At 51.4% G+C, this 12,473-nt stretch overlaps 1 protein-coding gene across 20 annotated transcripts in view; it reads left to right on the forward strand.

Moving 5' to 3' along the window:
- PTPRF (protein tyrosine phosphatase receptor type F) overlaps positions 1–12,473 on the forward strand; it is a 362,946-nt gene that overhangs the window by 319,916 nt on the left and 30,557 nt on the right. For all 20 annotated transcript variants that reach the window (XM_038183345.2, XM_038183347.2, XM_038183344.2 and 17 more), the window contains 4 exons: positions 4,554–4,807; positions 5,508–5,598; positions 7,912–8,124; positions 10,899–11,053. In XM_038183345.2, coding sequence (XP_038039273.2) covers positions 4,554–4,807; positions 5,508–5,598; positions 7,912–8,124; positions 10,899–11,053 — 713 coding nt within the window. The remainder of the gene's footprint in view (positions 1–4,553; positions 4,808–5,507; positions 5,599–7,911; positions 8,125–10,898; positions 11,054–12,473) is intronic.

Raw genomic sequence — 12,473 nt, forward strand, 5'->3', positions numbered from 1 at the left:
TGGCCTGGGCTGGCAGCAGCATGCTTTCCCTTACCCTTGCACATGAACTCTGCCATGCTGGGCCTAAAATGCAAATATAAGGCCTGCATGAGCAGTGGAGGAGCCATGGCCCAGGGAATGGGAGGAAGATGTGGAGCTGCATCCATATGAATGTGTGAGCACCTCCCCTTGTTGCTGATTCTCCTTGTCTAAATCCTAAAGCTAAATTACCGTGATCAATAGCAGACACTTGTTAACATGTAGAGTTTAGCTGAAGCAGATAAGGCTTTTGTGAAGACCTCATGGCATTCAGAGCTTCTCCAGGTGCAGGCTGCATTAGGATCAGCACTCAGATATGTGGCCACAAGAAACTTCCCCGATGCTTGTTACCTTGCACTCTGCTGAAGAACCAGTCTGCTCCACCTTCCCTTCTTCCTGCGGTCCGAAGCCCTCAGCTCTGTCTGACAGCTCGCTGCGAGGCAGGAACAGGGTGACCTTTGGAGCGTTACTAATGCGTAAGGAGGGTGGGCTGGTTGGAGGTGGCCAGGATCAGGCATGACGCCGATTCCTTGTCTCGGCCTCATAGCTGCAGCTGCTGACACAGACCGTGAGTCAGGGTCTGCCCCTGCGGTGGGTTAACCCTCAGATGACACAGGAGCAGATGGCATTAGCACTTGCTGGTTGAAGAGCAGTCATGCAAACAAGAGTGTTACAAGGATATTTCTCTAATAGTGTCTTCCTTCTATTAATATTCCCCGGCTTGCAGACACACACGAGCGGAGGCCAGGAGCTAAGAGGGTCAGCTCCAAGTCACTGACTGTGCCACTCGATAGAAATCCTTAACTTTCAGGACTTGGTATTTTTATAAACAAGGTTCACCTCTCTCCTCTAATTCAGGCACATGGGATGCTGAGGCCAGAGCCTAATACTGTAACTAGCATAGCATTTAAATCTCCATGGGAACAATTAGTATTATCTACACTTGATAAACAGTCTCACGCTAAATCTATGTCCCAAAGGGTGTCATATTCTACTTTAACAGATTTAATTAAAGTAGATATTGTTCTGACAATGAATAGTGAGGCACAAGTAGGACTGGTGCTGTTTTTTTATAGAGGGTGAGCTGAGACCTTAGGAAATGTTACTGCTACCAAATCAATAATGAAGGTTTTCGTTCTCTTCAGGGAATTTTCACAGCTTCTTCTGGTCCAGGAGATAAATTCCTTGTAAAATGTTGCCCAGCCTTTGTGGTGGAGCAGAGGCACCATTCCTTTTTTGTTTCAGCACGCTTGTAGAAAGGCATTCTGGAGCTTTCATGGAAAGTGTAAGACAGATGTGACCTTCTCCTTGGGGAAACTGCACTTCCCTGAGACATTCTTCAGCTGAAGAGCAGGATGGAGGATATATTGGTTGAAAGTAGCATCACAAGGTGCTGTACAAATGGGGAGAAGCACATTTTCCAAATGATTATGATACAGGTTCAGAAATAAACCCCAAGAATCCTGGGGAGTGCTTTCAGGCATTGCGTCCCGTGGAATGCAGTAAGTACTCCTGCCCCTCAAAAAGTCAACTTTGTCTGGTTCTCCGTCAAGCAGTTATTTTTCTGCAGTACTGCACACTACATGTCTTTTCACCTTGTAGTTCAATACATTCTTTGCTACCTTGAAATGAAGCAGCAGACCTTCAGCAGTGACATTTGGACCCACCTAGCTTCTGGCTTTGCAAATTCTCTCTTGTGAGTAAGAGCAGCACAAATGACATTTTACAGCAATCCATGGGCTAGTCAGCGATGTTTGGCAGTTCAGAGCCCTTGGGCCAAATTTGCTGCTGACTTAAGTAGTTACCAGTGGGCCATGATACAACCTCTAAACAGTGTTCCTGCTTGAGCTCCCAGGCATCTTCAGCTGCACGCGAATGACTGTTTGTGAGCCCTTACATTATTGTAAGGTTTCTGTAGAGGCCTTACCTAATGGTGCATAACATTCGAGAAGACAATGTGTTATGGCAGGTGAAGGAATGTGGAACTGCTACGGCAACGGTGAAGAAAGGAGAGGGCAGAGAATGGTTCAGGAAATCATTGCAAACGCTAATTTCACTGTCTTTAGACACAAATTTCTGTGCACGGTAGTGGAAATCATCATCTGGTGTTGGAGCTCAGTCAGGGACTGTGTCCTGGCTGGTTCCAATGCAGAGCAAGCAGGGAAACGCTGAACTGAAGTGCCCGAGCATCTTTTTGGCCTCTGCTTGCCCCAGGAGAACAGCTGTGTCCCCAGCAGATGCCTCATGCACAGGCAGTTGGTGAGCAAGTGTCTTCCCTAGAGCACAAGCAGAAGCAGTTGGTGATGCCTTTATTAGGGAAAGCTCCATAATGAGAATTCGCTCATCTGAGAGGCAACAGAACTCATCATGGACTTTGTATCCTTCCGGTGTAGTTATTAATGTTGGAATTTTGGTTTTGCTCAAGTCTGTGTTGGAGCACATAAGGTGAGGTCCCACTGCTCCCCAGGACAGCTTAGGACCTGCACTGCAGCAGGATCACTGCAAGGGGTCGTGCTGGGACAGACGACAAAGCTGCTGAGGTGACATGAGGTCTGCCGCTCTTGTCTTGGTTGTGCTGACTTGCGTGGCAGAGCAGGGTGAAACCTGCCAAATAACTGCCTGATATCCCAAGGCTACAAGAGACGTTTCTTCATTTTACCTTTTTGCATTTGCTTTAGCACCCATCTGACACACGTCTCTAGAGAAAGGGATGTAAAGCCCAGGAGAAAATATCTGAAAGGGAGTCAGAGCAGAGCAAACTCCTCCAGCCATCCTGACAGCCTTTACTGCACGTGGGGCATCTAGCAGGGGCTTTATCCCTGCAAACCTCTTAATTATTTTAGTAGTTAGGACTTGGTTTTGCAGTTCATCCCTGGAGACTGAAGCACATCAGCAAACAAGGGGATTCTCCCCTCCATTTCTGGCTCCTCAGTGCCGCTCCGTTGGGAATCCCTTCTCAGTTTGCAGCACCCTCAGGAGCCAGTAGCACAAGAAATGGGGCTCCTTTTCTATCCCAATCTCTGAGCAAAGTGATCAGAAGAGGATCTGAAGCATGTCCTGGCTAGCTGTTTGGATACTACAGAAGCAGAGGTGCACATCTCAGGCCTAACCTGCTCCCTGTGCTCCGCTTGCTTCCCAGGGCCTCCCCCCACCTCCCAGCCCCAGCACTAAATACTAGAGCAGTGCTAATCAGCTGCCCTTGTCCCAGGGAGCCAGCAGCTTTCTGCAGATTGCTGCCACCTGCTAAAAAGGTGACTTGGAAGGAAAGTTCAGTCCCTCCCTTGCTGCCTGCATCAGCCTGAGCAGCAGGCTCAGCTGGCAAGAGATCTGTTTGACTTCAAGTAATCTTTCTTCCACGGAGCTGTCTTCTCTCTCTCAAGGCCCCCGTTGGAGAGAGCACGTTTTGCTGTGTGGTCTCTGCCTGTGGCGTGTAATAGCTGCCGTGGTTTAACATGCTCCACTCTGCCCTTGCCCGTTTTTGGCACACCGTGGCTCTGCACCTCTGTCAGGCATCCAGCGCTCCCCTGCCACGCTGGAAGGTTTCCCGGTGGAAGGAAGCAAGCTGGTTTGTTGCTGCTGGGGCACAACCTCTGCTCCCCCCAGTTCTCTACACGCCGTTCGGCTCTGTCTCTGGGCTCTCTCTGAGTTTCTGCCTTTGCAGAGCCAGCACTGGGGTTTGGGGGCATGGGGGTTGTTCTAGCAAGAGCAGGATGGAGCTTCCCAGGGCAGAGAGTGCCACAGCTGCCATGCCTTGGGCAGGGGTAGGTGTCTCTGAAGCAGGACGAGGACAAAACATCATTAGCAGAGGGGCTGGCAGCCTGGGCTTTTGGGGGGCTACGTATGGGGGGGCCACCCGCTGCCCTGGGCCACCGATGGCCCTGCTCTGCCTGCCCCCAGCCCCTCGCTGCAAGCGCGGCAGCGAAAAGCAGCGCGGGTCCCCTGCGTGGCACCAGCATCTGTTGTCATGGTGACGGGTGTCACACCTGCGGAGCCGCCATTTGTTTCGGGTACCAATTTGCGAGCCCAGTGCAGGATTTGTCAGCTCGTCGGCGAGGCACGAGGCACGTAACCCCCCCGGTCACCTTGCTGGGAGGGGGAGGCTCTGCGCCAAGCGCTCCATCAGCTGGGAGGCACGGGAGCGGCACCGATTTAAAGCAGATGGGATTTCACACCGAAAGCATATTGTGTGCTGTAGCCTCGTGAGACGAGGAACAAAAGACCCGTTCAAACCCACACAGGGGTAAAACACGGCCATCTGCAGCCCTTCCCTGAACCGGCGCCGAAAGTGGTGCACGTGGCACCTCCGGGCTCTGCCCAGGTGCCCCCTCACCGCCCTGCGGAGAGCGCAGCTCAGCCCTCTGCTGGGGGCTGCTCTTCTTTAAGGCAAGATTTATGGCTGTTTACGAAGCGCAGGGTAGCTGAACCACCTGAGGGAGGGCCCGGAGCCAAACTGTCGGCTCCGCCGCTGCTATTTTGAGCGTGGGTTTTCATCAGCGGCTGTCAGCTGCATGAGCGTGTCCTCTTCCCCGTTTCAGATTCTGTACAACAGCCAGAGCGTGGAGGTGGACGGCCACTCGATGAAGAAACTCATCAGTGACCTCCAGCCGGACACGGACTATTCTTTTGTGCTAATGAACCGTGGGAGCAGTGCTGGGGGGCTCCAGCACCTCGTCTCGATCCGCACTGCGCCTGATGTCCTGCAAAGCAAACCCATCGGCACAGACAAGTACATCCAGGAGGGAAAATTCACGCTCAGCCTTCCCAAAGTCCAGACCACCGTGCCCGTTAGGTAGGTGCTGTCCCCAGCTGGAGAAGGCAGGCTGGGGGGGCTGGAGATAGGGAAAAGCACAGGGCGAGGCTCTGCCAACCGGCCGGGATTGTAACTTGGGAGGGAATTTCAGAGCAGGCTGCAGTACAGAGCCAGGCATCTGCCCGTACCGTGGGATCACACTGCTGGCTCTTCCTGAGCAAATATTTATGTGCAATAAAATTAAGACAATTCTCTGACAGTTTGCCCTTGCCCTGGTGGGTATACTCCAGATGCTACCAGCAAAAACACAGTTGAGGATCAGGAGGGACTTTCTCTGACACTGTATAATATCCTTTAAATAAATAATGCCTAAAGCCTCAAGGAGATTAAAAAAGCGAGTTTGTAGAAGTCTTATTCGTTACTGTGGTATCCTTGTGCTGAAGCACAATTCCCCCAGGGTTCTTGCTACAATCCGATTATATAAATGTCCTTCTCGCAGCTCCTACACCACCCTCTGGAGCACAGTCTGTAGATCTTCATTAACCTAATGAGCACTAACAGGAGTGTTCTCTTCTCTGGTGCAGCTGGAACGCTGGCCTCTTCCTCACTGAGCCCTTCCACTGCTTAGAGGGCAGGGAGTGCAGCAGGTCATCTCGGGGAGGGATATGACACGTATTGCTCGGTGACCTGATGGAGAGATGACTTAGGGTGCAGTGCTTATGCTGTCCTTCCTTCCCAGGTGGTACTACATCGTGGTCGTGCCCGCGGATCAGAGCACCAGCAGCCTGACTGCTCGCTGGCGGACACCTGATGAGATGGAGCTGGACCAGGTAGGAGCCTGCAGCAGCTGCTGGAGTGGAAGGGGCTCCCAGTGTCATGTGCAGGTGTCAGGAGAATCTCATGCAAGGGGTTTGTGGGCTCTTTCTTCCTCACACCCACCATCCACACAAAGCAATTAGGAAAAATTCCAAGAAATCACACATACAAATTCACAGAAGTCACACACAGGTCCATTAAGAAAAAAAAAATAGTTGTAAGGTTGAAGCACTGAGAAATTACGAAGTGTTAGAAGATGCAAGTCAGCCCTTGCTTATCATTAATCTTTAATTACGTGATTGCACAGCCTTTTCCATGGGGTCCCAGCTCATTCCACGTATGGGTGGATCTGTTCTGCATGTGAAGCAGAGCTGTGTGATGAAGAACCGCCATCCGTAGGCCTCCTGCATCATTTCTTTGCAGAAGCTGGAAGTTGTTACAAGAAAGAGAAGACTAGGATGAGAAAGGATGGTTTGATTCTGTGCTTTAGATAGTTAAAAAGCTATCCAGAGGACTGTTTTCTACCTCTGATTGTTTTACTTAGACCTGGGCAAATGATTTAAAACAGCTTTTGTATTAGCAGCCACTGTCTTGGTTCTTTTTGGAGCGCTCAGTTTGAGATGCTGGAGCCTTAGTTGCAAAGCCTAAGCATCCCCAGCTGCAGAGAAAGTCGATAGGAGCTCTACTGGATACAATCAGTGAAGTAAAAAATGCTGAGTTTTCTTTAAAAACAAAACAAGCTTTTCAATTTGACAGTCAAAATTAGTGGACGTTTTTTACATTAACGTCCCTGTGCCTCTGTTCTCCATCTGTAAAATGAGGATAATCGCTTTCATCTCACCTCATATGGGTGTTTGGAAGATAAGATCGTTAATGTTTGTGAAGCACTTGTAATATTACAGTGATCAGCACCATAGAAAAGCCCACGAGGAAATTATTAATTTTGTCTTCTGAGCCGGCTTTGAATAGTAAGCAATAAACAAGGCCTCAGGCTGCATAATGCAAAGAAGAAAGCAAAATATGGAATAGCTGCTCTTTGATTAAGCACTGTCTGTCCTGTGTATTGAGCAAGGCAGGGGAGTTACAGAGAAGACGGTCTGTGACCACGTAGTCCAGGATCATAACATGGTGCCCATACATCAGACAGCTGAATTGGTTTTGCACAGGTGATGTTAGTCCTGACATTTTCTAATTCTTGAGGATCTGAACTGTGCAAGCCTAGCACTCCTTTGGTGCAGGCTTTTGGTGTGTTAGGTGTAGAGGTGGCAGCAACATCCAGCAGCCTCAAGCACAGCTGGAGCCCCATGGTGTCATACGCACACAGCTGGGCTTTCTGCCGAGAAACAAGAGGGGAGCAAACTCCACCATGCAAAGGCTACCTTTCTGCCGCTTCCCCCGTGCTTTCTCTAACATGACTGTTCGTAAGAGGGCAAGGATGGAATGATGAGAGGAAAGAGGAGGGAGTGCCTTACCGAGCTCTCCTGTCAGAGAGAGTGAGCTCAGCAGCACAGCTTTGTGTGCACATCACTGTCCCCAGCCCCACCGTAGCACTGACGTTCCCTGGCTGCCCTGACAATGCTGCACTGATACATTCGTGTGTGAAATGTATTTCATGCCTCTTTCTTCATTTTAAATTAGAATTTCTGTTCCGAGCCTGGTATTCGTTTTTCCTCATTAGAAAAACATCTTTAAACATCTGAGAGTCTTTTTTAGCAGTGTAATTGAATTTTTGTGTGTTTATATCCTTTTTCATGAATTTGTGGCAGACTATGAAATTTGCCATTTTTACTCCGAACATCCCATGAAATCTGTTATCACTCCGTGATTTACACAAAGTTCTGCCTGCAACCCAGCAGCAGGTGAAATATCGAAGCACTGACAGAAGGGATAGACACAGCAAATGTCACTTCTTGCCTCTACATCAGCATCAGCTGTAATTCATGTCCAGTGGCCATAGAGAATGTGAGTTGCTGTCTGTACCAATAGCTGGGCCACAAAATACAGCCCGGTTCCCTTGCAGCCCACTGGGATGCCCTGACTGGGTGGCAGGCGGGCTGTCCCAGTCCCGCCACTCCCTGTCAGCGTCCCAGGGCTCAGGGCTCACCCAGAACCGAGAGGTGCACAGTGAGGGTCTGCAGGTGGATGCCCCAGTAACACCTAAACACACACACACCTCCCTCTGGTTTATTTGTACCATGTCCAGATCAAACCCAGGGTCTTTTCCTGCTTTCCCTTCCTCCCTGCTGAGTCCTCCAGCTGGTGAGGGAGCAGCGCCAGGCGGTGCCACGCTGGGCGAAGCAGTAGTGATGCACCTTGTTTGTCCCCAGCTGCTGGAGGCCATCAGCCAGGGGAGTCAGAGCAGGCGCCAGCGCCGCCAGGCAGACAGGCTGAAGCCGTACATTGCTGCTCAAGTGGACGTGCTGCCCGAGACCTTCACCCTGGGGGATGAGAAGAACTACAAAGGTTTCTACAACAAGCCCCTCTCTCAGGACCTGAGCTATCGCTGCTTCGTGCTGGCCTCGCTGGAGGACGGAGACACGGTAAGGGCTTCCTGCTGGGGAGGGAGGCACAGCCTTTCCTAGCAGAGCTGAGGGGGCTCAGTGCGGGTGGAAGTCTGACATGTGGTTGGCATGGGAGAGTTCCTAATTCTGCTTCGCTTCAAGTAAATGCCTGGGGAAAACAGCCCCTGGAGCCCCTGGTACTTCTCCAGCCAGAATCTCGCTCCCAGCTGGGAAAGCAAACCTGCCTCCTAGCGCAGGGCTGGCAGCAGGGTGAGCTGCACACGTGCCTGCTGTGTAGAGATTCTCACTCCCGTGCCTCCCCTTGCTGGAGGGAAATGGGCCATGCCTCTGTCAGTAATGTGTCACCGGGCTCGTGGGGCCTGGGCATGTGACGGGGAAGGGAGCAGCTGGTGCAATAAGCAGGGAGCAGCGCGCTGAGACCTTGCATCAGTGTCCGGCTGTAAACAGGGAGGGCAGGAGTGGCGGTGGCAGTGGCTAGTGTGTAAATAATGGGAATAATAGAGATGTACAGAGTCCTTTGGTCGGCTTCCAAGCTGCAGCTTCCTTCCTCAGCCTCATTTGCTTGTAATGGCTCATTAGGGCTGGTCAAGTTCTTCATTACTCATCCAGCTCACGTGTTCTTGTGGCAAGATGTGCACGCTGGTGAGGGGAGGAGAGTCACAGATTAACAATAAGGTAAAGCAGAGGCCTCGGGGTATGCTGTCCTGGCAATCCCTGTCTAGAAGAGATGACCGTAACCAGATGATCCCAGACTAACATCGTCTCCTCCCTAGCAGAGATCTGCCACAGCCCTCCAGTGAGCCACCAGCAAGCAGGGTTTTCACGCTCTGCTCCTACCTACCACCTTTCCGCATCCCCTGCTGCATCACACACATTTTCATTTGAAGCATGAGACACTCTCTGCAGGGCTGTGCACCATCTCCCCCGCTCAGCTCCTCTGAAATTGCTTGCTGTGTCTCTAGTGTCAGCAGGCAAGTGTGGCGTTGGACTTTTTTAAAGCAGAGGCGGGGTGGGTGAGGGGTTGAAGCACCACCTGTGAGACCAGGAGCACCTCCACCTCACAGTCTGCCTCTGGAAATGCCACTGAGATAACAGTCCCTCTGATCTCTTTGGCTTGGGACTTCTCTTGGAAGGAGCCATTTCCAATGTGTGCCTGCAGAAATGTGAATCTCGGCCTCCTGCACAAAGCTTTTGGGATGGATGCACGTTACCTGGCTGCATGGAGCGGCATCCCCATAGCCGTTCCCCTACCTTCTGCAGCTTGGCCTTCCTGGGCAGTGACGGGTAAAGCCTCTGTGCCTTCCTTTCAGAGCAGCCCCCTGCCCCTACAAAGAGAAGCCCCCGGCCTTCTGCCCTGACCTCTCACCTCTGCTGGGGCATCTTCTGGTCTCTGCCAGGCTCAGAGCTGTAGCTGGCCCCTGTTGAACCGGGCAGGTAGAAAAAGGCCAGTGTGTTGTAGTAGTCCCAAGCAGATCCGATGTAAGAACAGAGCTGAAGCAGGAGCCATCAGCTATGTCGGGGTCATTGAAACAGGCTCTGGTAGGGCTGAGACGTTTCACAGACAAGGCAGGAGCCTCTCCCTTGGCCCCGCAAGCCAGTGTTGTCTCTGAGCACTGATAAATCTGAGGAGAGCAGCTACGATGCTGCACCTGTGCTTGCTGCCAGGAGGATGGTACAGGGAAGAGAATTTTCTGTGCTGCACACGTGTGTGAAGCCAGCCTGGCTGGGATCAAGGGCACCTCTGAGAGGAGACCGAGATGTGCATTTGTGTGACACCAGCATGCTTGATTCTTCTCTTTCATCCCCTCACATGCACGCAGACATGGAGCACATGGCTAAACTTCAACCTTAAAGCAGGCGATTTATAGATCCACGGTCACCTCTTTGTGACCAAAACCTTCGATGGCAAGAGCAGAGCATTCCTAGGTCCCTAATGCAGGGCAGCAGGTGCTGCTCAGAAGCCACAGGCACTGAACTGATGCAGCTCTGGCCCTCTCTAATAGGGGGGAAAGGATTTCTTTTTGCAGCATTTAACCCTTCTGACCCAGCGAGGCTGAGCTGCGAAGGGACACCACGGCTACGTAAGCCTTAGCAACAGCAGCAGAACAAGCCAGGTGTGGGGTCATTTTTCTGCAGGAATGGGTTGGGTCTCTGCTAATCCTGTCTTGCTGGTGGGGCTAGCAAGCTGTCCCTCCAGGTTATAAATCACCGGGCTGCCAGAATGCAGAAATCTCTGGAAAGGGGCCTGTGAGCATGAGCCCCTTTCCAAGGTCTGTTTATCAGAGCAGAGACACCGGGAAGAAAATGTTCCTGTCATTTCGTTCCTTGAAGAAAACCGCCTAGCCCAGCAGGGGTTTTCCTAATATAGCCCTGTCCTGGAGAGATGTGTTGATATCAGCACAGCAGGTATTATGAACCACTTAGGAATCATCAGCCAGCCCCACTGTGCAATTGGTTGGGATTCAAAAGCCTGTGATTTGGCTCCAAGAGAATCCAGGGCTGGCAAGTGGCTCTTAGCTGGGCTGCTCCAGTTTGGCACCTCGGGGCCAAGTCTGCTGGCCAGAAAGTTGCTGGCACGGGAATGTTTCACACCAGGAAGAGGCTGTTAGTGCAGCGTGACCTCTGCTGATGCTGAGGGAGGGAGGATCGTACGGTGTGCTGCCGGGGTTTGAGAAGCATCACCGTTCCCTGCTAGCCAGAGGCAAGGGGAAACCTCTGTTTCAGGGATGCGGCTGCTGCTTTAGCCTAATGGATGCTTGCTGTTCTCTCCCTCTCCTGCCGGTGCTGTTCAGAAGAGATACGCAGCCAGCCCCTACTCAGATGAGATTGTGATGGAAGTGGCTTCAGCCAAGCAGCAGGACGAGCCAGAGATGCTGTGGGTGATGGGACCTGTCCTGGCTGTGATACTCATCATCATCATCGTCATCGCTATACTCCTCTTCAAAAGGTGAGCTCCAGTCCAGGGCGGTGCAGTTACAGCATGGGCACGACAGGAGGTGGCACCTTCGAGACTCCTTCCAGCCTTCAGATGGGGGGTGCCTGGTAGACAGTCCTTGGTGGTCGCAGGGAGGAGGAAGGTCTCCTTTATAAAAAAAAGGCTGCTTTATAAAGATTGCAGAAGGACTGGGTATGCAGAAGGTAATTAATACCAGCCCCAGGACACAGAGCTGCTTGTGGATTTTGGAAACCTGTGAGCAGTGGGACAGGGGAGAGCAGCAGCTTTGTCCCTAAAGCCAGTGTGACCACTCTCTCGTCTCACAGCTTGGATTTGCAGCACCAGGAGCATTTGTAGTACCACTTACCTGCTGAAATTGCCTGCTAGATCTCTGGCAGGTGCCCCCACTGCTGCAAATTTTGACAGGGGGACGTGGTCTTAGTGAGAACAGGGCGTGGATGTGACAGGCTGAAATCAGAGCAGGAGCGCTGCTCTTGAGGCCCCTGGGTCCTGGCTGCTGCGTCCCTGCTGAAGCAGCCTCCTGCTCACATGTAGCAGAGCAATCCTGCCAGAGCTGTGACTGGTGTGAGGCGATTGTTAGTCCTTGCAGGTTGCATTTGCATGTATCTGCGTAGCCTGTTCAATTACACTCGGTCATATTGTCTATCAGCTCAGCTCCAAGGTTCTGCTCCTCCTGGACTCTCTATTTACTATTTATGTGTATCTGTAGCTTGGGGAAGGGAGCTGCTTTTGTTGTCTGATTAAATGGAGCTCTGCTGTGCATGTGCAGTCAGTGCCTTTCTGTGTCAGTGATCATCTCCTTTCTTCTGTTTCTGCTCTTCCCTGGATCTAGTAAACAAGAAAGGTATGAATCCATTTTATCTTCTTGTTTTGCTAAAATTTCAAATCTATTTCCCTGTTTAAATATCAAGCCTGGTGCTGGTAAGGGGCATCTTTGTTTTTGGGAGCTCAGGGCTTGCCAACACTGGGGGTTTACAGAGATTTTGTTTCCTCAAAGGCATCAGCCTCCCAGTAATTGTTAGCCCCTCACAGGCTGACACAGGGAGATGGTTCCAGCGTAAAGACTTCCTAGATTGTGTTTGCAATTAAATTAAAAATCCAGAAACAACAACAGCAGCAGTTATAGGTGCTTCTTTGTATTCTCAGTCACTTCAGACTGAGAGCTGTTGCAGCAAGAGTGCAGGTGCATTCTTGCATTCTGTAATGAGAAAGCTTTAAGCAAACACCAGGCAATTGTAAGAAACAAAGTGTTGGCTGATCTTTAAGGTGGGAAAATGGCCCCCTCCCTCTCTGTCCAGGGAGTCTGTACCTGGGCCCCACAGATGCTGTGCCCACCTTGTTTTAGCTCTGCTTTAACCCAGCCTGGTGTGGGTTGAGCACCATGAAGCAGCCCCAGCCCTCTGTGCTCACC

The sequence above is a fragment of the Anas platyrhynchos genome, chromosome 8, assembly GCF_047663525.1.
Source record: "Anas platyrhynchos isolate ZD024472 breed Pekin duck chromosome 8, IASCAAS_PekinDuck_T2T, whole genome shotgun sequence".
Classification (NCBI taxonomy): Eukaryota; Metazoa; Chordata; class Aves; order Anseriformes; family Anatidae; genus Anas; species Anas platyrhynchos.